At 42.1% G+C, this 25,475-nt stretch overlaps 1 protein-coding gene across 1 annotated transcript; it reads right to left on the bottom strand.

The window, feature by feature from the left end:
• Positions 1-4,834: 4,834 nt before the first annotated feature.
• LOC128685369 (uncharacterized) lies at positions 4,835-25,070 on the bottom strand. The gene is made up of 4 exons (XM_053771874.2): positions 23,673-25,070; positions 15,616-15,729; positions 7,448-7,591; positions 4,835-6,037 (listed from the first exon to the last, which is right to left on the bottom strand). Exons 1-4 carry the CDS (start codon positions 24,318-24,320, stop codon positions 5,969-5,971), a joined length of 975 nt encoding a protein of 324 aa, XP_053627849.1. The 5' UTR covers positions 24,321-25,070; the 3' UTR covers positions 4,835-5,968.
• Positions 25,071-25,475: the final 405 nt, after the last annotated feature.

Here is a 25,475-nt window from a genome sequence, read left to right as displayed (position 1 = left end):
AAAACCTGGGTAGCCACAGCCACTCAAGAGGGAGAGGTTTTTTAGTGCCAGGAAGGAAAAAAAACTGGCAGGAAATGGCAGAAATCGTACACCAAATCCAGTCATTCCTGGAGTGGAACCACAGTCGATGGCCTCCACTCCAAACCAACAGATACAGATACTAATGCCGGAAAAAAAATCCCCCCCCAGTACCAACAATACCACCAGTCCGATAACATTCTTCTTTGCAAATATACAGGGTCTAAAGCCAGCAACAAACAACAAAATACCTTTCATCCGTGGACTGCTTGCAGAGGCAAAGGCAATGTTCGCGGCTTTCACTGAGACCCACATAAAGGATCACTTGGACAACGAAATATGGATCCCAGGTTACAACCTATACAGATGTGACAGAGTGAACAGGCAAAAGGGGGGGGGTTGGCCTGTACATTGCAGAGTCACTTGTTTGCACAGAACTGCTTAATGCCTCAAATGATGTAGTGGAAGTTTTAGCAGTAAAGGTCGAGAACCAAAACCTAGTCATTGTGGTAGTCTACAAGCCTCCGGATGCAACATCCCAGCAATTCCAGGAACAGCTGTTAAAAATTGACCACTGTCTGGAAAATCTTCCAGCTCCTGCACCCAACATCTTGCTCCTGGGGGATTTCAACTTAAGGCACCTAAAATGGAGGAATATAGCAAATAATATTGTTGCAGTAATAACACCAGGAGGCAGCTCTGATGAAAACTCACACTCACACGAGCTTTTAAATCTCTGCACAAAATTCAATTTAAACCAGCAAATAATAGAGCCTACTAGACTGGAGAATACACTAGACCTCATCTTCACTAACAATGATGATCTGATAAGAAATGTCACCATATCAAAAACAATATACTCAGATCACAACATAATTGAGGTTCAGACATGTATGCGTGGAGCCCCAGACCGACAAAATGAGACTAGTCACGAGGGAGCATTCACCAAATTCAACTTCAATAACAAAAACATAAAGTGGGACCAAGTAAACCAAGTCCTAACCGATATAAGCTGGGAAGATACACTAAGCAACACAGACCCCAACTTATGCCTAGAACAGATTAACTCGGTGGCACTCGATGTATGCACAAGGCTTATTCCTCTAAGAAAAAGGAGGAGTAGATGTAAAATAGAAAGAGACAGGCGCTCCCTTTACAGGCGACGGAAAAGAATAACAGAGCGGCTAAAAGAGGTCAATATATCTGAAATGCGTAGGGAGACACTGGTCAGAGAAATAGCAAGCATCGAACTTAAGCTAAAAGAATCCTTTAGGAGTCAGGAATCGCGGGAAGAACTAAAAGCCATAAATGAAATCGAAAGAAACCCAAAGTATTTCTTCTCCTATGCCAAATCAAAATCGAGAACAACGTCCAGTATTGGGCCCCTACTTAAACAAGATGGGTCCTACACAGATGACAGCAAGGAAATGAGTGAGCTACTCAAGTCCCAATATGACTCAGTTTTTAGCAAGCCGCTAACCAGACTGAGAGTCGAAGATCAAAATGAATTTTTTATGAGAGAGCCACAAAATTTGATTAACACAAGCCTATCCGATGTTATCCTGACGCCAAATGACTTCGAACAGGCGATAAATGACATGCCCATGCACTCTGCCCCAGGGCCAGACTCATGGAACTCTGTGTTCATCAAGAACTGCAAGAAGCCCCTATCACGAGCCTTTTCCATCCTATGGAGAGGGAGCATGGACACGGGGGTCGTCCCTCAGTTACTAAAAACAACAGACATAGCCCCACTCCACAAAGGGGGCAGTAAAGCAATAGCAAAGAACTACAGACCAATAGCACTAACATCCCATATCATAAAAATCTTTGAAAGGGTCCTAAGAAGCAAGATCACCACCCATCTAGAAACCCATCAGTTACACAACCCAGGGCAACATGGGTTTAGAACAGGTCGCTCCTGTCTGTCTCAACTATTGGATCACTACGACAAGGTCCTAAATGCACTAGAAGACAAAAAGAATGCAGATGTAATATATACAGACTTTGCAAAAGCCTTCGACAAGTGTGACCATGGCGTAATAGCGCACAAAATGCGTGCTAAAGGAATAACAGGAAAAGTCGGTCGATGGATCTATAATTTCCTCACTAACAGAACACAGAGAGTAGTCGTCAACAGAGTAAAGTCCGAGGCAGCTACGGTGAAAAGCTCTGTTCCACAAGGCACAGTACTAGCTCCCATCTTGTTCCTCATCCTCATATCCGACATAGACAAGGATGTCAGCCACAGCACCGTGTCTTCCTTTGCAGATGACACCCGAATCTGCATGACAGTGTCTTCCATTGCAGACACTGCAAGGCTCCAGGCGGACATCAACCAAATCTTTCAGTGGGCTGCGGAAAACAATATGAAGTTCAACGATGAGAAATTTCAATTACTCAGATATGGTAAACATGAGGAAATTAAATCTTCATCAGAGTACAAAACAAATTCTGGCCACAAAATAGAGCGAAACACCAACGTCAAAGACCTGGGAGTGATTATGTCGGAGGATCTCACCTTCAAGGACCATAACATTGTATCAATCGCATCTGCTAGAAAAATGACAGGATGGATAATGAGAACCTTCAAAACTAGGGAGGCCAAGCCCATGATGACACTCTTCAGGTCACTTGTTCTATCTAGGCTGGAATATTGCTGCACTCTAACAGCACCTTTCAAGGCAGGTGAAATTGCCGACCTAGAAAATGTACAGAGAACTTTCACGGCGCGCATAACGGAGATAAAACACCTCAATTACTGGGAGCGCTTGAGGTTTCTAAACCTGTATTCCCTGGAACGCAGGAGGGAGAGATACATGATTATATACACCTGGAAAATCCTAGAGGGACTAGTACCGAACTTGCACACGAAAATCACTCACTACGAAAGCAAAAGACTTGGCAGACGATGCACCATCCCCCCAATGAAAAGCAGGGGTGTCACTAGCACGTTAAGAGACCATACAATAAGTGTCAGGGGCCCGAGACTGTTCAACTGCCTCCCAGCACACATAAGGGGGATTACCAACAGACCCCTGGCAGTCTTCAAGCTGGCACTGGACAAGCACCTAAAGTCAGTTCCTGATCAGCCGGGCTGTGGCTCGTACGTTGGTTTGCGTGCAGCCAGCAGCAACAGCCTGGTTGATCAGGGGCTGATCCACCAGGAGGCCTGGTCACAGACCGGGCCGCGGGGGCGTTGACCCCCGAAACTCTCTCCAGGTAAACTCCAGAAATAAGTGGACGAATTGAGATTGGTTGCAAGTGCGAATAACATTGATGTTTTTTCCATGTGATGATGTATGCCAGGAAACCCCTCCTGTGTGATGGTGTATGCCAGGAAACCCCTCCTGTGTGATGATGTATGCCAGGAAACCCCTCCTGTGTGATGGTGTATGCCAGGAAACCCCTCCTGTGTGATGATGTATGCCAGGAAACCCCTCCTGTGTGATGGTGTATGCCAGGAAACCCCTCCTGTGTGATGATGTATGCCAGGAAACCCCTCCTGTGTGATGATGTATGCCAGGAAACCCCTCCTGTGTGATGGTGTATGGCATGAAACCCCTCCTGTGTGATGGTGTATGCCAGGAAACCCCTCCTGTGTGATGGTGTATGTCAGGAAACCCCTCCTGTGTGATGATGTATGCCAGGAAACCCCTCCTGTGTGATGGTGTATGCCAGGAAACCCCTCCTGTGTGATGGTGTATGCCAGGAAACCCCTCCTGTGTGATGATGTATGCCAGGAAACCCCTCCTGTGTGATGGTGTATGCCAGGAAACCCCTCCTGTGTGATGGTGTATGCCAGGAAACCCCTCCTGTGTGATGATGTATGCCAGGAAACCCCTCCTGTGTGATGGTGTATGCCAGGAAACCCCTCCTGTGTGATGGTGTATGCCAGGAAACCCCTCCTGTGTGATGATGTATGCCAGGAAACCCCTCCTGTGTGATGGTGTATGCCAGGAAACCCCTCCTGTGTGATGGTGTATGCCAGGAAACCCCTCCTGTGTGATGGTGTATGTCAGGAAACCCCTCCTGTGTGATGATGTATGCCAGGAAACCCCTCCTGTGTGATGGTGTATGGCAGGAAACCCCTCCTGTGTGATGATGTATGCCAGGAAACCCCTCCTGTGTGATGGTGTATGCCAGGAAACCCCTCCTGTGTGATGGTGTATGGCAGGAAACCCCTCCTGTGTGATGATGTATGCCAGGAAACCCCTCCTGTGTGATGGTGTATGCCAGGAAACCCCTCCTGTGTGATGGTGTATGCCAGGAAACCCCTCCTGTGTGATGGTGTATGTCAGGAAACCCCTCCTGTGTGATGATGTATGCCAGGAAACCCCTCCTGTGTGATGGTGTATGGCAGGAAACCCCTCCTGTGTGATGATGTATGCCAGGAAACCCCTCCTGTGTGATGGTGTATGCCAGGAAACCCCTCCTGTGTGATGGTGTATGGCAGGAAACCCCTCCTGTGTGATGATGTATGTCAGGAAACCCCTCCTGTGTGATGATGTATGTCAGGAAACCCCTCCTGTGTGATGGTGTATGCCAGGAAACCCCTCCTGTGTGATGATGTATGTCAGGAAACCCCTCCTGTGTGATGATGTATGTCAGGAAACCCCTCCTGTGTGATGGTGTATGCCAGGAAACCCCTCCTGTGTGATGATGTATGCCAGGAAACCCCTCCTGTGTGATGATGTATGCCAGGAAACTTCTTTCTTCTCGTAACCTCGTATAAATAACATAGATCAGGACAGCCACACAATGTGGTTGTATCTAGTTTCGTTATATGGAAATAAAATATCTAGATATAAACCACTTGTAAAATATAAACCGCATAAAAACAATTTTATTATTAAAAAGCTTCTTACAAATTCGATGGGTAATACAGTTGCTAATTTATTATGCATTAAATTACTGTATTACAGCATTAGGTATTTTCTTCCTAGGCTTTATTCAGTCAGCTTTATATCCCATACAATGAGCATAAAGCAGAATAAAATTCTATAAGATAATGTAGCCTAATATGCACTCGAATATCACATGACCATTAAATGTTGATACATGGTAGCCTATATTTTATACATTTTCTTAACGTATGTTTGTGTTATGTAAAAATCTGTTATGTCATCTTAATTAATCTGAATTGCTGTAAGTGTTCGAGTTAAATATTATTGTGTTAAATTCTGTTTAACTTGCTTCTGGTGACCTGCTGTTTACAAAAAAATACATTAACAAAGATACACCGTGAAGGAGAATATCATAAATGACATCCCAGAGTCTGCATCTCAAATACTTCATCTAGCTCCCCGGCGGTGGACCGTGTGCCCAGAATGCTGCAGGCATCTTCCCTCTGGATCGCAACACTAAGTCTCTGAAAGAGGAAGCTGGCCGCTCTGGGATCCTTGGTTTCCGTAAAGAGTTCTTCACCTCTTTGAGGAGTCTTAGAGCACACTTGCCCCATGCTCCGAGGATTTCCGACTCTACTGTGACGAAGTTATATCATGGTGGCAGCCCTCTGTGTTTGTTGATCTTCTGGGTCTCCCTGAAATTAGTAGCACTACCCCCTTCGGCTTCATATATACATGGAGGTAAAATTCACCCCCCCCCACTGGGATATAATTAGTATCTGTAAATATTATTGAAGAGGTGGATGTGCCAGTCAAGAAATCCACGTACGCATTTTTAAGCTCTTTTTTGATGCTGTCTTCGACGCTCTTTTTCCTCTTCGTCAACCAAATATTATGTTACATAGTTTTACACCACATAATCTTTTTCATCCGGTTTTTTACCAGCCTGTCAAATTACCCAAATAACTCTAGTTTTAGCTCGAAAACCTCTGTACATTCTAGTTATCACTGTCTTCGTTTTATCACCGTCATACATTACTTCCTAGACCTCACTGTTCTCTTAGTTCTTTCTCCTCCTTGTGTCTAGCACCGTCTTGACTTAATTAATCCTCCTCAGACTCAGAGTTAAGAAGGACGATCTTGTCTCTGGACTGTAGGTCGGTGATCACATTCTGAAGATGGTTAATGATAAGGTTTATCAGTCATTACTCATAATCATTGACTCCTAAACAAGACATTGGATATGTAATACTGATTTTCCAATAAATATGCAAATTAATCTATAAATATTGTTTGCTAGTAGTAATAATAAAATTTATAACCATGCCTACCAGATTTTATGCATATTATACACACACACACACACACACACACACACACACACACATACACACACACACAGAAGTGTCCCTGTTTGCAGATGATGTGAAGTTAATGAGGAGAATTAAATCTGATGAGGACCAGGCAGGACTTCAAAGAGACCTGGACAGACTGGACACCTGGTCCAGCAAATGGCTTCTCGAATTTAATCCTGCCAAATGCAAAGTCATGAAGATAGGGGAAGGGCACAGAAGACCACAGACAGAGTATAGGCTAGGTGGCCAAAGACTGCAAACCTCACTCAAGGAGAAAGATCTTGGGGTGAGTATAACACCGAGCATGTCTCCGGAAGCACACATCAATCAGATAACTGCTGCAGCATATGGGCGCCTGGCAAATCTGAGAACAGCATTCCGACACCTTAGTAAGGAATCATTCAAGACACTGTACACCGTGTATGTCAGGCCCATACTGGAGTATGCAGCACCTGTTTGGAACCCGCACTTGATAAAGCATGTCAAGAAACTAGAGAAAGTACAAAGGTTTGCGAAAAGGTTAGTTCCAGAGCTAAGGGGAATGTCCTATGAAGAAAGATTAAGGGAAATCGGCCTGACGACACTGGAGGACAGGAGGGTCAGGGGAGACATGATAACGACATATAAAATACTGCGTGGAATAGACAAGGTGGACAAGGACAGGATGTTCCAGGGAGGGGACACAGAAACAAGAGGCCACAATTGGAAGTTGAAGACACAAATGAGTCAGAGAGATAGTAGGAAGTATTTCTTCAGTCATAGAGTTGTAAGGCAGTGGAATAGCCTAGAAAATGACGTAGTGGAGGCAGGAACCATACACAGTTTTAAGACGAGGTTTGATAAAGCTCATGGAGCGGGGAGAGAGAGGGCCTAGTAGCAACCGGTGAAGAGGCGGGGCCAGGAGCTAGGACTCGACCCCTGCAACCACAAATAGGTGAGTACAAATAGGTGAGTACACACACACACACACACACACACACACACATATATATATATATATTATATATGTGTGCGTGTGTGTGTGTGTACTCACATAGTTGTGATTGCAGGGGTCAAGTCATAGCTCCTGGCCCTGTGTGTGTGTATGTGCGTACGTGCGTGCATGTGTGCGCGCCGCACGTGCGTGCACCCTAACCTTCCCTCTTCTACTCTTCGTGTACATGCGTGCACATGATGTATAATTTCCCCGTACTTTGTACATAGCCTGGTTGTTGTCACTCTCCTCACCTGTATGTTAATCCTCCGCCTGTGTGCAGTGATGCGGTTGAACACTAGCCAAGACATTGCTATCAACACTGCGGCGCAAGACACAGCGACCAGCACAGCTATCACCACCAGCGTCGCCGGGTCGTGTCGACCCATCACCTTGTTCTGACGGTGAACCATCCTCTTAATTACCAAGTTTATATAGCTAGAAGTAAACATAAGTACAATGATCATGCATAGTAACATATGTTGCAATAAGATTAGAGTAAACAGGTGGGCAGTAGTCCAAAGATTACTGTATATATTTTCCAGAAATTCAGTATTTATATGTATATAGATGGCCATACTGTATTTAATAACATTTATGTTATAGAAAATGGGAAACTGAGCCTGGGGACAAGAGAGTCGCCATTTTGTTTGAATTGAATAACACGTGGTGAATAATGGGAAGAATTTTTCGTGCTCTAGAGGTTAAAATCGGGCTGACACCTCTCAAATAGGAGGCGAAAGTGTTGGATGTGCATTCATGCATAATTTGAGAATCAGGCGACAGGACAGGACAACTCCAGGAACCTCAGATAAGCTGTCTAAATTATGTTTAATTTCTGGCCACTAAATTCTTCATAAATGTAGGCAAAATGGGGGGTCCTGTACATGACACATTAATCTCCAGTCAAATTGGTAAGTGTTATGATTAAGATATTTTCCTTCTGTTATGTAAATGTGTATATATATATATATATATATATATATATATATATATATATATATATATATATATATATATATATATATATATATATATATATATATATATATATATATATATATATATATATATATATATAATCATTTATTAATTTTAATATGCAGTCCACAAATTTATATATTTACCAGCATTCCTGGTGATACATATTTCATTGGTAATTAATAGGTCCAGAGCAACTTGTGGATATGACAGTGGTAGGCATCTAAGGGGGACATTTTTTGCGACATAGGTGTCCCAAATTCCTACTTGTCTAACTGATAAATAATAATTATCTTTGTTCATTTACTGTTATGTACATAATGATACATTCAGATAAATGCAAATTTCCACAACAGAGGTACATAATAGGTCCAGGGACGGGACCACAAGGTTCTGATAGCTGAACAAGTTACAGTAAACAGGTAATATCGCAATATACAAAACAAGCGTTGTGAGAAAACAGTGAATTTCTAAGCAATTTCGTGATTTCTCACATGTGTAAATTACCTAGTATAACCCCCACTCCCCCCCCCAAAAAAAAATCAGACGAAGTGACTTATTTCCATTTCTCATCAGTGATTAAAAAAAAAATGCTGCTTATTTATAACAGAATTGCACACTGAAAGTGTATACGAGAATCTATCCTTATAACCTCATTATCTATCCAGCTACGCTATGCATAACAAATCCCACTTAATACTGTCTTTAAGCATTAGGATTAGTTAGTTAAAAATGCATTGGCATACTAGTGGCTTTCTTTTGTGCGTACCAGTGTTTTATTACATGTAAACTATGTGGAAAATTTTGACTTTTCCTAAATTCAGCATGTGTAAATTTGAATAATATATTTGTGTATTAGAATGTGATGCTGATTTGACCCTTCGAGAAATTTCGAGTGGAACAGCTGCCAAGTGGACGAGAGGATGCCATATTTGGAGTATACCTGGAGAGGGTTTCGGGGGTCAACGCCCCCACTACCTGATCTGTAACCAGGCCTTATGGTGGATCAGGGTCTGATCAACCAGGCTGTTACTGTTGGCTGCACGCAACCCAACGTACGAACCACAGACTGGCTGGTCAGGTATTGACTTTAGGTGCCTGTCCAGCGCCTTCTTGAAGACAGCCAGGGGTCTATTTTTAACCCCCTTATGTATGCTGGGAGGCAGTTGAACAGTCTTGGGTCCCTGACACTTATTGTGTTGTCTCAGCGTACTAGTGACACCCCTGCTTTTCACTGGGGGGATGTTGCATCGTCTGCTGAGTCTTTTGCATTCATAGTACTGATTCATGGTACTAATTCCTCTAGCATTTTCCAAGTGTATATAATCATGTATCTCTCCCACCTGCGTTCTAGGGAGTACAGGTTGAGGAACTTTAAGATTTCCCAGTAATTAAAATGTTTTATCTTCGTTATGCGCGCCGTGAAGGTTCTCTGTACATTTTCTAGGTCAGCAATTTCACCTGCCTTGAAAGGTGCTGTTAGTGTGCAACAATATTCTAGCCTAGATAGAACAAGTGACCTGAAGAGTGTCATCATGGGCTTGACATCCCTAGTTTTGAAGGTTCTCATTATCCATCCTGTCATTTTTCTAGCAGATGTGATTGATACAATGTTGTGGTTTTTGAAATGTAATATCCCAAGATTGTAATTTAAGTAAACTTACTATCTGCTATAAATAAAAACAGATGTACAACTTAAACAAACTATGATTAATTTCTCTAGTATTAAGTAGTCTGTAAGCCATTAAATTTAGCCTGCCCATAATGCCACGGTATGATAGTGGCTCTTTTTGCACTGCAACTCATTATTGTAATTACAGAATCTCAATGTAAACTTGCAAGGAAATAAAAATTGTATTGAAGGTGAAACCGCTGACATTATCACTCCCAGGTCTTTTACATTAGTTTTTCGCTCTATTGTGCAGTTGGAATTTGTTTTATATTCCGATATAGTGTTAATTTCCTCACGTTTTTTATATTGGAGTAATTGAAATTTCTCATCATTGAACTTCATATTGTTTTCTGCAACCCATTTAAAGATTTGGTTGATGTCTACCTGGAGTCTTGCAGTGTCATCAATGGAGGACACTGTCATATAAATTCGGGTGTAATCTGCAAAGGAAGACACGGTGCTGTGGCTTACATCCCTGTCTGCGTCACATATGAGGATGAGGAACAGGATGGGGGCGAGTACTGTGCCTTGTGGAACAGAGCTTTTCACTGTAGCCGCCTCAGACTTTACTCTGTTTACTATTATTCTTTGTTCTATTTGTTAGGAAATTATAGATCCATTTACCAACTTTTCCTGTTATTCCTTTATAACGCATTTTGTGCGCTATTACACCATGGTCACACTTGTCAAAGGCTTTTGCAAAGTCTGTGTATTGTACATCTGCGTTTTGTTTGTCTTCTAGAGCATCCAGGACCTTGTCATAGTGGTCCAGTAGTTGGGACAAGCAGGAGCGACCTGCTCTAAACCCATGTTGCCCTGGGTTGTGTAAATGATGGGTATCTAGATGGGTGGTGATCTTGCTTCTTAGAACCCTTTCAAAGATTTTTATGATATGGGACGTTAGAGCGTTAACGGTCTGTAGTTCTTTGCTGTTGCTTTACTGCCCCCTTTGTGGAGTGGGGCTGTTTGTTGTTTTTAGTAACTGTCTGTGCTACCTCTCCATAGGATGTTAAAAGCACATGATAGGAGTTTTTGGCAGTTCCTGATGAACACAGAGTTCCATGAGTCTGGGCCTGGGGCAGAGTGCATGGGTTAGTTAGTTAGTTTAATATCTTTATTATGCACCCCATATCCATCCTGTGGGCGGTAGTCAAAAGATTACAAAGGTACATAATGGGTCCAGGGACTGGACCCCAAAGTTATGATAGCTGAACTAGTTACAAAGGTAATGAACTCCAGGTAGATCTGGTCACAATCATGGCAAGTTACAAAGGTAATGAATGAGCCTCACTCCTATACATGGTTACAGTGCATGGGCATGTCATGTATCACATTTTCGAAGTCGTTTGGCATCATGTTAATATCAGATAGGTTTGAGTCTGCCAAATTCAGTGCCTCACTCAAAAAAAAATAATTTAGGTCTTCGACTCTCAGTCTGGTTAGCGGCTCGCTAAAAACCGAGTCATATTTGGACTTTAGTAGCTCACTCATTTCCTTGCTGTCATCTGTGTAGGACCCATCTCGTCTAAATAGGGGCCCAATACTGGACGTTGTTCTCAACTTTGATTTGGCATAAGAAAAGAAATATTTTGGGTTTCTTTCAATTTTATTTATGGCTTTTAGTTCTTCTCACGTTTCTTGATTCCTGTAAGATTCCTCTAGCTTTACTTCATTGTTTGCTATTTCTCTGACCAGTGCCTCCCTTCGTATTACAGATATATAAGCCTCTTGTAGCCGCTCTGTTATTGTTTGCCTTCGCCTGTATAGGGAGGTATGCCTTGAGCATACCTCAAGTGCCACAGAGTTAATTTGTTCTAGACATAGGGTAGGATCCATGTTGCTTAGTCTATCTATGGTTTACTTGGTCCCACCTTATGTTTTTGTTTTTGAAATTGAATTTGGTGAAGACTCCCTTGTGACTGATCATATTTTGTCGGTCTGGGGCTCCTGCATACATGTCTGGACGTCTGTTATGTTGTGATCTGAGTATATTGTTCTTGATATGATAATATTTTGTATCAGATCATTATTGTTAGCAAAGATGAGGTCCAGCATATTCTCCAATCTTGCAGGCTCTATTATTTGCTGGTTTAAGGTAAATTTGGTGCAGAGATTTAAAAGCTGGTCTGTGTGCGAGTTTTCATCTGAGCTGCCTTCTGGAGTTATTTCTGCTACAGCATTATTTGCTGCATTCCTCCATTGTAGGTGCCTCAGGTTGAAATCCCCCAAGAGCAAGATGTTTGGGGCAGGAGCTGGAAGATATTCAAGACAATGGTCTATTTTCAAAAGCTGTTCATGGAATTGTTGGGAAGTTGCATCCGGAGGCTTGTATACAACCACAATGACCAGTTTTTGGTTCTCGAACTTTACTGCCAAAACTTCAACTACATCATCTGAAGCATTTAGTAGTTCTGAGCATATCAGCGACTCTGTGACGTACAGGCCAACTCCTTCCCCTTTTGCCTGTTCACTCTGGCACATCTGTATAGGTTATAACCCGGGATCCATATTTCATTGTGAAGGTTATCCTTTATGTGGGTCTCTGTGGAACCCGCACGTTTGACTCTGTAAGCAGTCCACGGATGAAAGGTATTTTTGTTGTTCGTTGCTGACTTTAGACCCTGTATATTTGCGAAGATGAATGGTGTCGTACTGGTGGTATAGAGGAGATGTCTTTTTTTCCCTAGCACTAATATCTGTTGTTTTAGAGTGGAGGCTATTGACTGTGATTTCCCTCCAGAAATGATCGGAGTTGGTGTACGATCTCTGTCATTTCCTGCTAGCTTTTTTTTTCTTCCTGACGCTAAAAAAAAAAAAAAACTCTCTGTCTGGAGAGGTTGTGGCTACCCAGGTTTTCCCATGGTCTGGATGTTCTGTATCTTCTTGTTTCTTTTAGGTGGTGCGCCTGACAATATAAGTTACAGTATTGCCTTTCCTGAACTGAAGTGTGACACATTTCTGGGTGGAAAAGCTTACAGGAAGGCTGCTTTTTCCTGTCACATGGGCACGGAATTTTCTGGGGTGGTCAAAGTTGCACGTCCCATCTATTTTTCCATATATTCCATGCCTGCAGATACCAAGTATATAGAATTTACATAGGTCTGATTTCTGTTTGCCTTGGTTTTTCATGACTGCATTCCCTACTGGTGCATGTTTGTCTCTCTCTTTACTATCTGCAGCTCTTGTACTAACAATGGTGCCTTCACCAGTTTTTTCTGGTATTTTATCTTCAATATTCCTTGGTGCATCCCCTTGTTTACTATCTCCAGTGGTATTGCTAGTTTCTAACTTTGGGTTTTCCATGGCCTTCTCTACACCTGTTTCCCCAATAGAGCTCCTGTTTCCCTCTGGGCCACCGACTTTCATTTCTGTATCTGGAGTACCTGGAGTTTACCTGGAGAGAGTTCCGGGGGTCAACGCCCCCGCGGCCCGGTCTGTGACCAGGCCTCATGGTGGATCAGAGCCTGATCAACCAGGCTGTTACCGCTGGCTGCACGCAATCCAACGCACGAGCCACAGCCCGGCTGGTCAGGTACCGACTTTAGGTGCTTGTCCAGTGCCTGCTTGAAGACAGCCAGGGGTCTATTGGTAATCCCCCTTATGTATGCTGGGAGGCAGTTGAACAGTCTCGGGCCCCTGACACTTATTGTGTTGTCTCTTAACGTGCTAGTGACACCCCCTGCTTTTCATTGGGGGGATGTTGCATCGTCTGCCAAGTCTTTTGCTTTCGTAGTGAGTGATTTTCGTGTGCAAGTTCGGTACTAGTCCCTCTAGGATTTTCCAGGTGTATATAATCATGTATCTCTCCCGCCTGCGTTCCAGGGAGTACAGGTTCAGGAACTTCAGTTACTGTCTACCAGGACAGCATCTGCACCAGGGCAATAGCACCCATCAGTTATAGAAAGCTGTCAGGTTTTCTATGAAGGCTGTTTTGATGTTTCTCTCTTTTAATACCAATGTGATATTTTTCCACAGTCGGTTCTCATTTGGGCATACTCAAAAACACTTCCCTGGTTTAATATCTTTTTGTAGATGATTCCTGAATATCTGCACAAGATGCATGGGCCCATTTCCCACAAGTTGAACAGAATCCATGCAGAAGCCAATTTGTTACTGGGGGTTGCAGACTAAACTGAGTTTCATGATGTGATTTTTTGGTTGTTATACTGTATGTTCTACTAATAGCCTCCTTAAAGTGTAAATCTGTCTATTTGTATTTGTACGTGTATGTGTAGTGAAACTGAATGTGTGAACACTGGTCTGTTAATTGTGCAATGTAATCAGGCATCATTAAGGTTTGACTGGTGTATATCAGACTCAATCCATGGTTTGGAAATTGCTGACACATTCCTGCTGAGGAATTCGGGTAATGTGGAAGACCCTTACAGTTCGGCTACAGGGAAGGAAGGATAGGGGACTCCGATTCTTTCCAGTAGCATGCCTTAGCTAAATGACGTTTACCCATAGTGTATAGTAGTTTTTGCATTGGCCATCGTAAACTCTAGCTGTCTGGGTAGTGTTAGGGTGTGTTACACATAAAATTTGTGATCCACTAATTAAATGGTAAATGGTAATATAAATTTCTTTTTTTAATTTACAGAGTAGCTGGCTTTAATTGTACATTATTAATTTAAGTAGGTTAGCATTTGGAGGTGGTATATGAGAGGACATCGAGGAGTGATAGTTGAGACCTACTGTGAAGTCCCACTAGCCAAATTACTGCATAAATCAGGAATTTATATAATTTTTAAACTACAGGATTTTGACTATGCATAAAGAACAGGAAATTTGATTGTATGTCTCCATCCATCTCCTAGACCACTGGATGGCTCAGGAAGTTGTTCCAAATAGCATTGAGACATCTTCCTTAGTGCATTGTCCTAGTGACTCGGTTCTGTGATCAAAAGTATATTATTATTAGTATTATTGAATAAGAAGAAAAAGAAGAAGAAGAAGAAAAAATGAGGATTCAGGTTAAGTCACGGGTGTTCTGAAGTTTGGAGCATTTTACAATGTAGTGGGAGAGGAAGGCATCTACAGAGACGAAGCCAGGGCTAAGGTTCATACAAGGAAAGTTGTGTATAAGAGAAGATTCAACTAAACGGCGACTGTTCGAGTTGGAAGTAGGGAAGACAGTTTTAGCAGAAGACCAGTCAATAGGATGGCTATGATCTCTGACGTGACAGAAAAGAGCATTGTTAGTGTCGGCAAGCCTAACACTATTTTTGTGCTCCCTAAGTCTGTCAGAAAGAGATCGACCAGTTTCTCCAAAATATTGAAGAGGACAGGAGGAGCAAGAAATAGAGTAGACACCAGGAACATCTGTAGAGGGAGGAGAGGTATGAACGAGATTAGTGCGAAGAGTGTTAGTCTGGCGGAAGGTAAGCTTGATGTCTAAGGGACGGAGAGAATTGTTGAGATTAGAAAGACTAATAACATCATTGTATTATATGTATTGTACTAATAGTTATATTTTGTGTACCCAGCAAGTAAACCGAAATGTACAGTCCACACAATTTTAATTTACCAGAGTAGCTGGCTTTAATATTGTAATTATTAATTTAATGTCAGGTCTAGCTTTTTGTGAGAGTGGTAAGGGAGGGGCCATCGAGGGAGTGACAGTTCTGAGACCTACTGTGACTAAGTCCCACTTACCTCGCCCAAATTACCTGCACGTAATAATTCAGGTAATTTCTCACATAATAATTTTTAAACTACATGATTTTGTTATGCATAAAGAAACAGAAATTTGAATTTGTGTCTCCTCACCATCCATTCTCCTAGACCCTTAGTGGTGGTGGGCTTAGCAGGAAGGTTGTTGTTCCCGTAGATAGCATTGAGAACATCTTCCTTAGTGGCATTCGTCCCTGTGACTCCCGGCTTCTGTTGGATCAAAATATTATTATTATTATTATTATTATTATTATTATTATTATTATTATTATTATTATTATTATTATTATTATTATATTGCAGTAGTACAGCAAATTTAATAAAAATTTAATAAAAAAAAATAGAATTGATTGCAACGATAATAATAATAATAATAAACTGTATTATTAATAACATAAATGTTACAATATTGGGTAAAAAGTTTATGAAATTTAGTAACTAATCATTGAGAAGAGGCAAAGAGAGGCCTGAAATACCCTTATCTAGGTACTAATTACCTGGGTGTGGATAAGATAACTGGACGGGAGACCCAAGATGATAACCTCAAGAGTGGTGGGTATTTGTGGGTGTTAATATTATGTTGTTAATTGGTTGTCTTTGTTGGTTGGTTCATGGGGGGGGCAGGGGTTAAAACCTATCTACTGCACGAGGTGACCTTACACACCACCAGACAAGATTACTGGAATTCTTAAAATGGGGATTAAAGCTAACTCTCAGTTTATAAACGCTGTGAGAAATACACCTCTCCTGTGTTGTTAATTAGGAATTAATGATTAATTTATAAAGTTTCCAACCTGTAAGGGTGATTCAGCACTACTTAGAGTAATTATTATTATATTCATGGAGTAGCGCTAAATCCAGAGTGGTCATAAAAGAAACTTGGAAAATGGGAGAAAATCGCGCTTGCTCTGAGGGTAGGGTAGGGTAGGGTAGCTCCAATTTCTTGGATCAAGATCACTTCCTCAGCACATTAAGAGACAGCAGTATTAATTTTTTAAAAATTCTTTTAACCTCTTTACCCTTCAGGGAAGTTGCCTTGATGCTAGCAAGTTGTTCTTGATCCAAGGAAGTGGGTCTCTCCTCTCCATCCTTGGATCAAACCTGATTGCCTCCCATTCAATATGACCCCAATCTCTTAAGCGCTATTTACAACAACAATAAAAATAATAATAATAATAATAATAATAATAATAATAATAATAATAATAATAATAATAATAATAATAATAATAATAATAATAATGTGGGGGTAACTACTTATATTTTCAAGGCCTCAAATTGTATTACCTGGAGTTTACCTGGAGAGAGTTCAGGGGGTCAACGCCCCCGTGGCCCGGTCTGTGACCAGGCCTCCTGGTGGTGATATTTAACAATACCTGACGAGTTACAGGCAGTTTTAAAAAGGGAAAATTACAGCTATTATCTAGGAATTCGTTGTATAAATCATCTAAGTCACGCTAACAATATGTTAGGCCTACTGCTTGTTGTACCGTGTACTACTGCTTGTTGTACCGTGTACTACTGCTTGTTGTACCGTCTACTACTGCTTGTTGTACCGTGTACTACTGCTTGTTGTACCGTGTACTACTGCTTGTTGTACCGTGTACTACTGCTTGTTGTACCGTGTACTACTGCTTGTTGTAGTCTGTACTACTGCTTGTTGTACTGTGTACTACTGCTTGTTGTACCGTGTACTACTGCTTGTTGTACCGTGTACTACTGCTTGTTGTAGTGTGTACTACTGCTTGTTGTACTGTGTACTACTGCTTGTTGTACCGTGTACTAATGCTTGTTGTACCGTGTACTACTGCTTGTTGTACTGTGTACTACTGCTTGTTGTACCGTGTACTAATGCTTGTTGCACCGTGTACTACTGCTTGTTGTACCGTGTACTACTGCTTGTTGTACTGTGTACTACTGCTTGTTGTACCGTGTACTACTGCTTGTTGTACCGTGTACTACTGCTTGTTGTACTGTGTACTACTGCTTGTTGTACCGTGTACTGCTGCTTGTTGTACCGTGTACTACTGCTTGTTGTACCGTGTACTACTGCTTGTTGTACCGTGTACTACTGCTTGTTGTACCGTGTACTACTGCTTGTTGTACCGTGTACTACTGCTTGTTGTACCGTGTACTACTGCTTGTTGTACCGTGTACTACTGCTTGTTGTATCGTGTACTACTGCTTGTTGTATCGTGTACTACTGCTCGTTGTACCGTGTACTACTGCTTGTTGTACCGTGTACTACTGCTTGTTGTACCGTGTACTACTGCTTGTTGTACCGTGTACTACTGCTTGTTGTACCGTGTACTGCTGCTTGTTGTACCGTGTACTACTGCTTGTTGTAGTGTGTGCTACTGCTTGTTGTAGTGTGTACTACTGCTTGTTGTACCGTGTACTACTGCTTGTTGTAGTGTGTACTACTGCTTGTTGTAGTGTGTACTACTGCTTGTTGTACCGTGTACTACTGCTTGTTGTACCGTGTATTACTGCTTGTTGTACCGTGTACTGCTGCTTGTTGTACCGTGTACTGCTGCTTGTTGTACCGTGTACTACTGCTTGTACCGTGTACTACTGCTTGTACCGTGTACTACTGCTTGTTGTACCGTGTACTACTGCTTGTTGTACCGTGTACTACTGCTTGTACCGTGTACTACTGCTTGTACCGTGTACTACTGCTTGTTGTACCGTGTATTACTGCTTGTTGTACCGTGTACTACTGCTTGTTGTACCGTGTACTACTGCTTGTTGTACCGTGTGCTACTGCTTGTTGTACCGTGTACTACTGCTTGTTGTACCGTGTACTACTGCTTGTTGTACCGTGTACTGCTGCTTGTTGTACCGTGTACTACTGCTTGTTGTACCGTGTACTGCTGCTTGTTGTACCGTGTATTACTGCTTGTTGTACCGTGTATTACTGCTTGTTGTACCGTGTATTACTGCTTGTTGTACCGTGTACTGCTGCTTGTTGTACAAGTGCACTACTGCTTGTTGTACCGTCTACTACTGCTTGTTGTACCGTGTACTACTGCTTGTTGTACTGTGTACTACTGCTTGTTGTACTGTGTAATACTGCTTGTTGTACTGTGTACTACTGCTTGTTGTACCGTGTACTACTGCTTGTTGTACCGTGTATTACTGCTTGTTGTACCGTGTACTACTGCTTCTTGTACCGTGTACTACTGCTTGTTGTACCGTGTGCTACTGCTTGTTGTACCGTGTACTACTGCTTGTTGTACCGTGTACTACTGCTTGTTGTACCGTGTACTGCTGCTTGTTGTACCGTGTACTACTGCTTGTTGTACCGTGTACTGCTGCTTGTTGTACCGTGTATTACTGCTTGTTGTACCGTGTATTACTGCTTGTTGTACCGTGTATTACTGCTTGTTGTACCGTGTACTGCTGCTTGTTGTACCGTGTACTGCTGCTTGTACCGTGTACTACTGCATGTTGTATCGTGTACTACTGTTTGTTATACCGTGTACTACTGCTTGTTGTACCGTGTATTCCTGCTTGTACTGTGTACTACTGCTTGTTGTACCGTGTGCTACTGCTTGTTGTAAAGTGTACTACTGCTTGTGTACCATGTACCGCTGCTTGTTGTACCGTGTACTACTGCTTGTTGTACAAGTGTACTACTGCTTGTTGTACCGTCTACTCTCAGTAGTAGTAACCAGTTACCAGTAACCACTGTGCCAGTTGACTCACGACCAACCGTCTCTGCCTGAGTCACTGTCTATTCATATTGAGCTGACCTGACAGTATTCAAAGACCCTCTCACATATGGGTACGTGTGCGGCCGGTCAGTCAGTGTTACGAGTGTGCGCAAGGAGATAGGTACGGCTGTAAGGGCGTTACACACTTTATCTGTAATTATACGTACTACCAGCCTACGTGAGTATTTCTTACCTAATCCACGTGTCGAACTCCCACATGATACTACTACTGCTTGTTGTACCGTGTACTACTGCTTGTTGTACTGTGTACTACTGCTTGTTGTACTGTGTAATACTGCTTGTTGTACTGTGTACTACTGCTTGTTGTATCGTGTACTACTGCTTGTTGTACTGTGTACTACTACTTGTTGTATCGTGTACAACTGCTTGTTGTATCGTGTACTGCTGCTTGTTGTACCGTGTACTGGTGCTTGTTGTATCGTGTACTACTGCTTGTTGTACCGTGTACTACTGCTTGTTGTACTGTGTACTACTGCTTGTTGTACTGTGTACTACTGCTTGTTGTACTGTGTACTACTGCTTGTACTGTGTACTACTACTTGTTGTACTGTGTACTACTGCTTGTACTGTGTACTACTGCTTGTTGTACTGTGTACTACTGCTTGTTGTACCGTGTACTACTGCTTGTTGTACTGTGTACTACTGCTTGTTGCACTGTGTACTACTGCTTGTTGTACTGTGTAATACTGCTTGTTGTACTGTGTACTACTGCTTGTTGTATCGTGTACTACTGCTTGTTGTACTGTGTACTACTGCTTGTTGTACCGTGTACTACTGCTTGTTTTACTGTGTACTACTGCTTGTTGTACCGTGTACTACTGCTTGTTGTACCGTGTACTACTGCTTGTTGTACTGTGTACTGCTGCTTGTTGTACCGTGTATTACTGCTTGTTGTACTGTGTACTACTACTTGTTGTACTGTGTACTACTGCTTATTGTACTGTGTAATACTGCTTGTTGTACTGTGTACTACTGCTTGTTGTATCGTGTACTACTGCTTGTTGTACTGTGTACTACTGCTTGTTGTACCGTGTACTACTGCTTGTTGTACTGTGTACTACTGCTTGTTGTACCGTGTACTACTGCTTGTTGTACCGTGTACTACTGCTTGTTGTACTGTGTACTACTGCTTGTTGTACCGTGTACTACTGCTTGTTGTACTGTGTACTACTACTTGTTGTACTGTGTACTACTGCTTATTGTACTGTGTAATACTGCTTGTTGTACTGTGTACTACTGCTTGTTGTATCGTGTACTACTGCTTGTTGTACTGTGTACTACTGCTTGTTGTATCGTATACTACTGCTTGTTGTATCGTGTACTACTGCTTGTTGTACCGTGTACTACTGCTTGTTGTACTGTGTACTACTGCTTGTTGTACCGTGTACTACTGCTTGTTGTACTGTGTACTACTGCTTGTTGTACCGTGTACTACTGCTTGTTGTATCGTGTACTACTGCTTGTTGTACCGTGTACTACCGCTTGTTGTATCGTGTACTACTGCTTGTTGTACCGTGTACTACTGCTTGTTGTACCGTGTACTACTGCTTGTTGTATCGTGTACTACTGCTTGTTATATCGTGTACTACTGCTTGTTGTACCGTGTACTACTGCTTGTTGTATCGTGTACTACTGCTTGTTGTATCGTGTACTACTGCTTGTTGTATCGTGTACTACTGCTTGTTGTAGTGTGTACTACTGCTTGTTGTAGTTTGTACTACTGCTTGTTGTACTGTGTACTACTGCTTGTTGTAGTTTGTACTACTGGTTGTTGTACTGTGTACTACTGCTTCTTGTAGTGTGTACTACTGCTTGTTGTACTGTGTACTACTGCTTGTTGTAGTGTGTACTACTGCTTGTTGTAGTTTGTACTACTGCTTGTTGTACTGTGTACTACTGCATGTTGTAGTTTGTGCTACTGCTTGTTGTAGTTTGTACTACTGCTTGTTGTAGTTTGTGCTACTGCTTGTTGTAGTTTGTACTACTGCTTGTTGTAGTTTGTACTACTGCTTGTTGTAGTTTGTACTACTGCTTGTTGTAGTGTGTACTACTGCTTGTTGTAGTGTGTACTACTGCTTGTTGTAGTGTGTACTACTGCTTGTTGTACTGTGTAATACTGCTTGTTGTAGTATGTACTACTGCTTGTTGTAGTGTGTACTACTGCTTGTTGTAGTGTGTACTACTGCTTGTTGTAGTGTGTACTACTGCTTGTTGTAGTGTGTACTACTGCTTGTTGTACTGTGTACTACTGCTTGTTGTAGTGTGTACTACTGCTTGTTGTACTGTGTACTACTGCTTGTTGTACTGTGTACTACTGCTTGTTGTACTGTGTACTACTGCTTGTTGTACTGTGTACTACTGCTTGTTGTACTGTGTACTACTGCTTGTTGTACTGTGTACTACTGCTTGTTGTACTGTGTACTACTGCTTGTTGTACTGTGTACTACTGCTTGTTGTACTGTGTACTACTGCTTGTTGTAGTATGTACTACTGCTTGTTGTACTGTGTACTACTGCTTGTTGTAGTGTGTACTACTGCTTGTTGTAGTATGTACTACTGCTTGTTGTAGTATGTACTACTGCTTGTTGTACTGTGTACTACTGTTTGTTCTACTGTGTACTACTGCTTGTTGTACTGTGTACTACTGCTTGTTGTAGTGTGTACTACTGTTTGTTGTAGTGTGTACTACTGCTTGTTGTAGTGTGTACTACTGCTTGTTGTAGTGTGTACTACTGCTTGTTATAGTATGTACTACTGCTTGTACTGTGTACTACTGCTTGTTGTAGTATGTACTACTGCTTGTTGTACTGTGTACTACTGCTTGTTGTAGTATGTACTACTGCTTGTTGTACTGTGTACTACTGCTTGTTGTAGTGTGTACTACTGCTTGTTGTACTGTGTACTACTGCTTGTTGTACTGTGTACTACTGCTTGTTGTACTGTGTACTACTGCTTGTTGTAGTGTGTACTACTGCTTGTTGTAGTGTGTACTACTGCTTGTTGTAGTGTGTACTACTGCTTGTTGTAGTATGTACTACTGCTTGTTGTACTGTGTACTACTGCTTGTTGTAGTGTGTACTACTGCTTGTTGTAGTGTGTACTACTGCTTGTTGTAGTGTGTACTACTGCTTGTTGTACTGTGTACTACTGCTTGTTGTACTGTGTACTACTGCTTGTTGTACTGTGTACTACTGCTTGTTGTAGTGTGTACTACTGCTTGTTGTAGTGTGTACTACTGCTTGTTGTAGTGTGTACTACTACTTGTTGTAGTGTGCACTACTGCTTGTTGTAGTGTGTACTACTGTTTGTAGATGAATGGTTCAGAGAACCGACACGTTGATAAATTAGACACACACTTGTTCTATCTAAGCTGGAATATTGCTGCACACTAACAGCACCTTTCAAGGCAGGTGAAATTGCTGACCTAGAAAATGTACAGAGAACCTTCACGGCGCGCATAACGGAGATAAAACACCTCAATTACTTGGAGCGCTTGAGGTTCCTAAACCTGTATTCCCTGGAACGCAGGCGGGAGAGATGCATGATTATATACACCTGGAAAATCCTAGAGGGACTAGTACCGAACTTGCACACGAAAATCACTCACTACGAAAGCAAAAGACTTGGCAGACGATGCAACATCCCCCCAATGAAAAGCAGGGGTGTCACTAGCACGTTAAGAGACCATACAATAAGTGTCAGGGGCCCGAGACTGTTCAACTGCCTCCCAGCATACATAAGGGGGATTACCAACAGACCCCTGGCAGTCTTCAAGCTGGCACTGGACAAGCACCTAAAGTCTGTTCCTGACCAGCCGGGCTGTGGCTCGTACGTTGGTTTGCGTGCAACCAGCAGCAACAGCCTGGTTGATCAGGCTCTGATCCACCAGGAGGCCTGGTCACAGACCGGGCCGCGGGGGCGTTTTCCCCCGGAACTCTCTCCAGGTAAACTCCAGGTATGTGCAACTCTTGGGTATCTTCAATGAGGAAACGTTTCGCCACACAGTGGCTTCATCAGTCCATACATAGGAGAAACTTGAAGAACAGGAGGAGAATGAGGTAATCAGTCCCTCAACCTTGAGTCGATGTGGTCAGTCCATCAAGATTGATGGACTGACCACATCGTCATTGTTGCATTAGGAAGCGCCAAACCCGTAGGGGTCATAGCAGTTTTAGTAAAATCGTTATAGTCAGAGTGGAATTAATGTATTAAATTTTTATCAGGGGAAAGCACTAAACCCATAACCGCTATATAGAGCCTGGGAATGGGATGCATTACGGTTTAATCCAAGGAAAGGGAGGGTTGGTACAGTTCCCTGGATCAAGAACTCCTCGAGTTTGGATTTTTCGAGGGGCCGCTGAAGATAAGGATGGGACTGAACAGAAAAAAAAATCAGTATAACGAGATTTTGTCTACCTCTTCCGACGCTTTTCCTCCACTTTGTTGAGGCAGAGCGAGATTGTCAGACACCCCAGAGGGCACTGTGGTCTTAATGAGGATAGTGGTTGTGGTGGGGGTAGTAGCAGTGGTTGCCGTAGTGGTGGTTGTCGTTGTTGTAATTGGTGTCGTAGTAATTGTTGTTGTTGTAGTAGTAGTGGTGGTTGTCGACTCGGTTGATTTGTGTATCGATGTTTTATCACTGGAGGCTGCATCTTCCTTGGTATTGTTTGCTCCCAGAGAGGCGACTCCAGAATTATCTGTTTTATTAAAGCTTCCTTGTATGTCAGTGAGGTTGCTTGAGGATTCACGTTGCTTTGTGTCAGTGATGTTACTAGAAGATCCTTGCTGATGTGTACTGCTGTTGTTACTAACTAGTTCTGCTGTCAACTGTTGACTGAGGTCCCCGCGTCCTCTGGCCTCAGACCGGTGTTTTAGAGCCAATGGCAGGATAACTGCCACACAAATGCCGCTGATGATGATCAGAGTTGTAATAGTAGCGGTGAGGCAACAATCTCGTTTGGTGTGTGGATTAACAACTTTCCGGGTGTCTTCTACAGTAGTTTGGGCATTGATTTCCTCTTCCTGAGGCAGACTTGAGTAAGTTACTGAGCTTTCCCGCAGCATGGTCACAGATTTTCGGGTATCTTTGAAATAGAAAGGAACTATTTCACAAACTGCTTTCTAAAATTTAAAAACAGGTATTTTTTTCTAAGCCTTAGCTTATATTTCAGGATGCACCTGAGAGTCTTATCTTGGAAAGTCCAGTGACAGGTACAGTTTGTCTCAATGTGATATGATACTAACTTCCGTCGGTGTCAAAACGAAATTATTCAGTTTATAATTCTATAACAAATACGTTATTCAGAAAAATATACTGATATTTGCATCTTATTACCAACATTTCATAATCACAACTGTTATCACTTTACATCCGTTTTCCTGTGCAAGACCTTCACACCGCAGACAAGACGACCCAACTAGTTACCCACGGCAATGCTGCATGACAAGTTTTGTGTGGCAAGAGGAACTTAAGACTACAGTGGGTACACAACACAGAACAGACCGTGAGCACAACTTTACCACCAGGATTATATTTGCCTTTGTCACTATGTAGATCCGTGCTAAACTCTCAACTCAGCTTCACGTATTTGGTTTAACAAACGTTCACCACTAACACGTGTAACTTCAAATTGCAAAGTTACAAAACACTATGATTTCCTCGGGTAATAGAACGTGTTCCTCTGTGTCACATTTGTTTCTCGGAACCATAAAATATTATTTGTAATGTGTGCTGGGAAGGTGTGTCGAGGCGCAGGGAGAGGCACCGTACACCACCGCTCACAGTCAATGTGTAACACGTATTACCACACAGACTCACATCATTCCTCACTCCTGGATGTAGGAGTTCTGCTATTTCTCCCCCATCTTTTTTATGCTTCGAAACAAAACTGTTGGAACTTTCACACCGATTTATTTTATTATCTTAAACCCTCGTTGGACATCTTGGAATTAAAATGTTCTCTTTTTCTTGCCGAATAAATTTATTTCTTCCCTCAACGACCCTTGACCTCGAAGAGAGTAACAATTTCTGAAAGAAACTTTATTGAAATGTTTCACACACACATTATATATATATATATATATATATATATATATATATATATATATATATATATATATATATATATATATATATATATATATATATATATATATATATAAATATCTTGATACATTGAACATTAAAATGGTATAAAATACCGACAGGTTGTTAGGTAA

This window comes from Cherax quadricarinatus, chromosome 8, assembly GCF_038502225.1.
Source record: "Cherax quadricarinatus isolate ZL_2023a chromosome 8, ASM3850222v1, whole genome shotgun sequence".
NCBI lineage: Eukaryota > Metazoa > Arthropoda > Malacostraca > Decapoda > Parastacidae > Cherax > Cherax quadricarinatus.
Note: the sequence above shows the minus strand (reverse complement) of the source record. Positions and strands in the feature narration are given on the sequence as shown.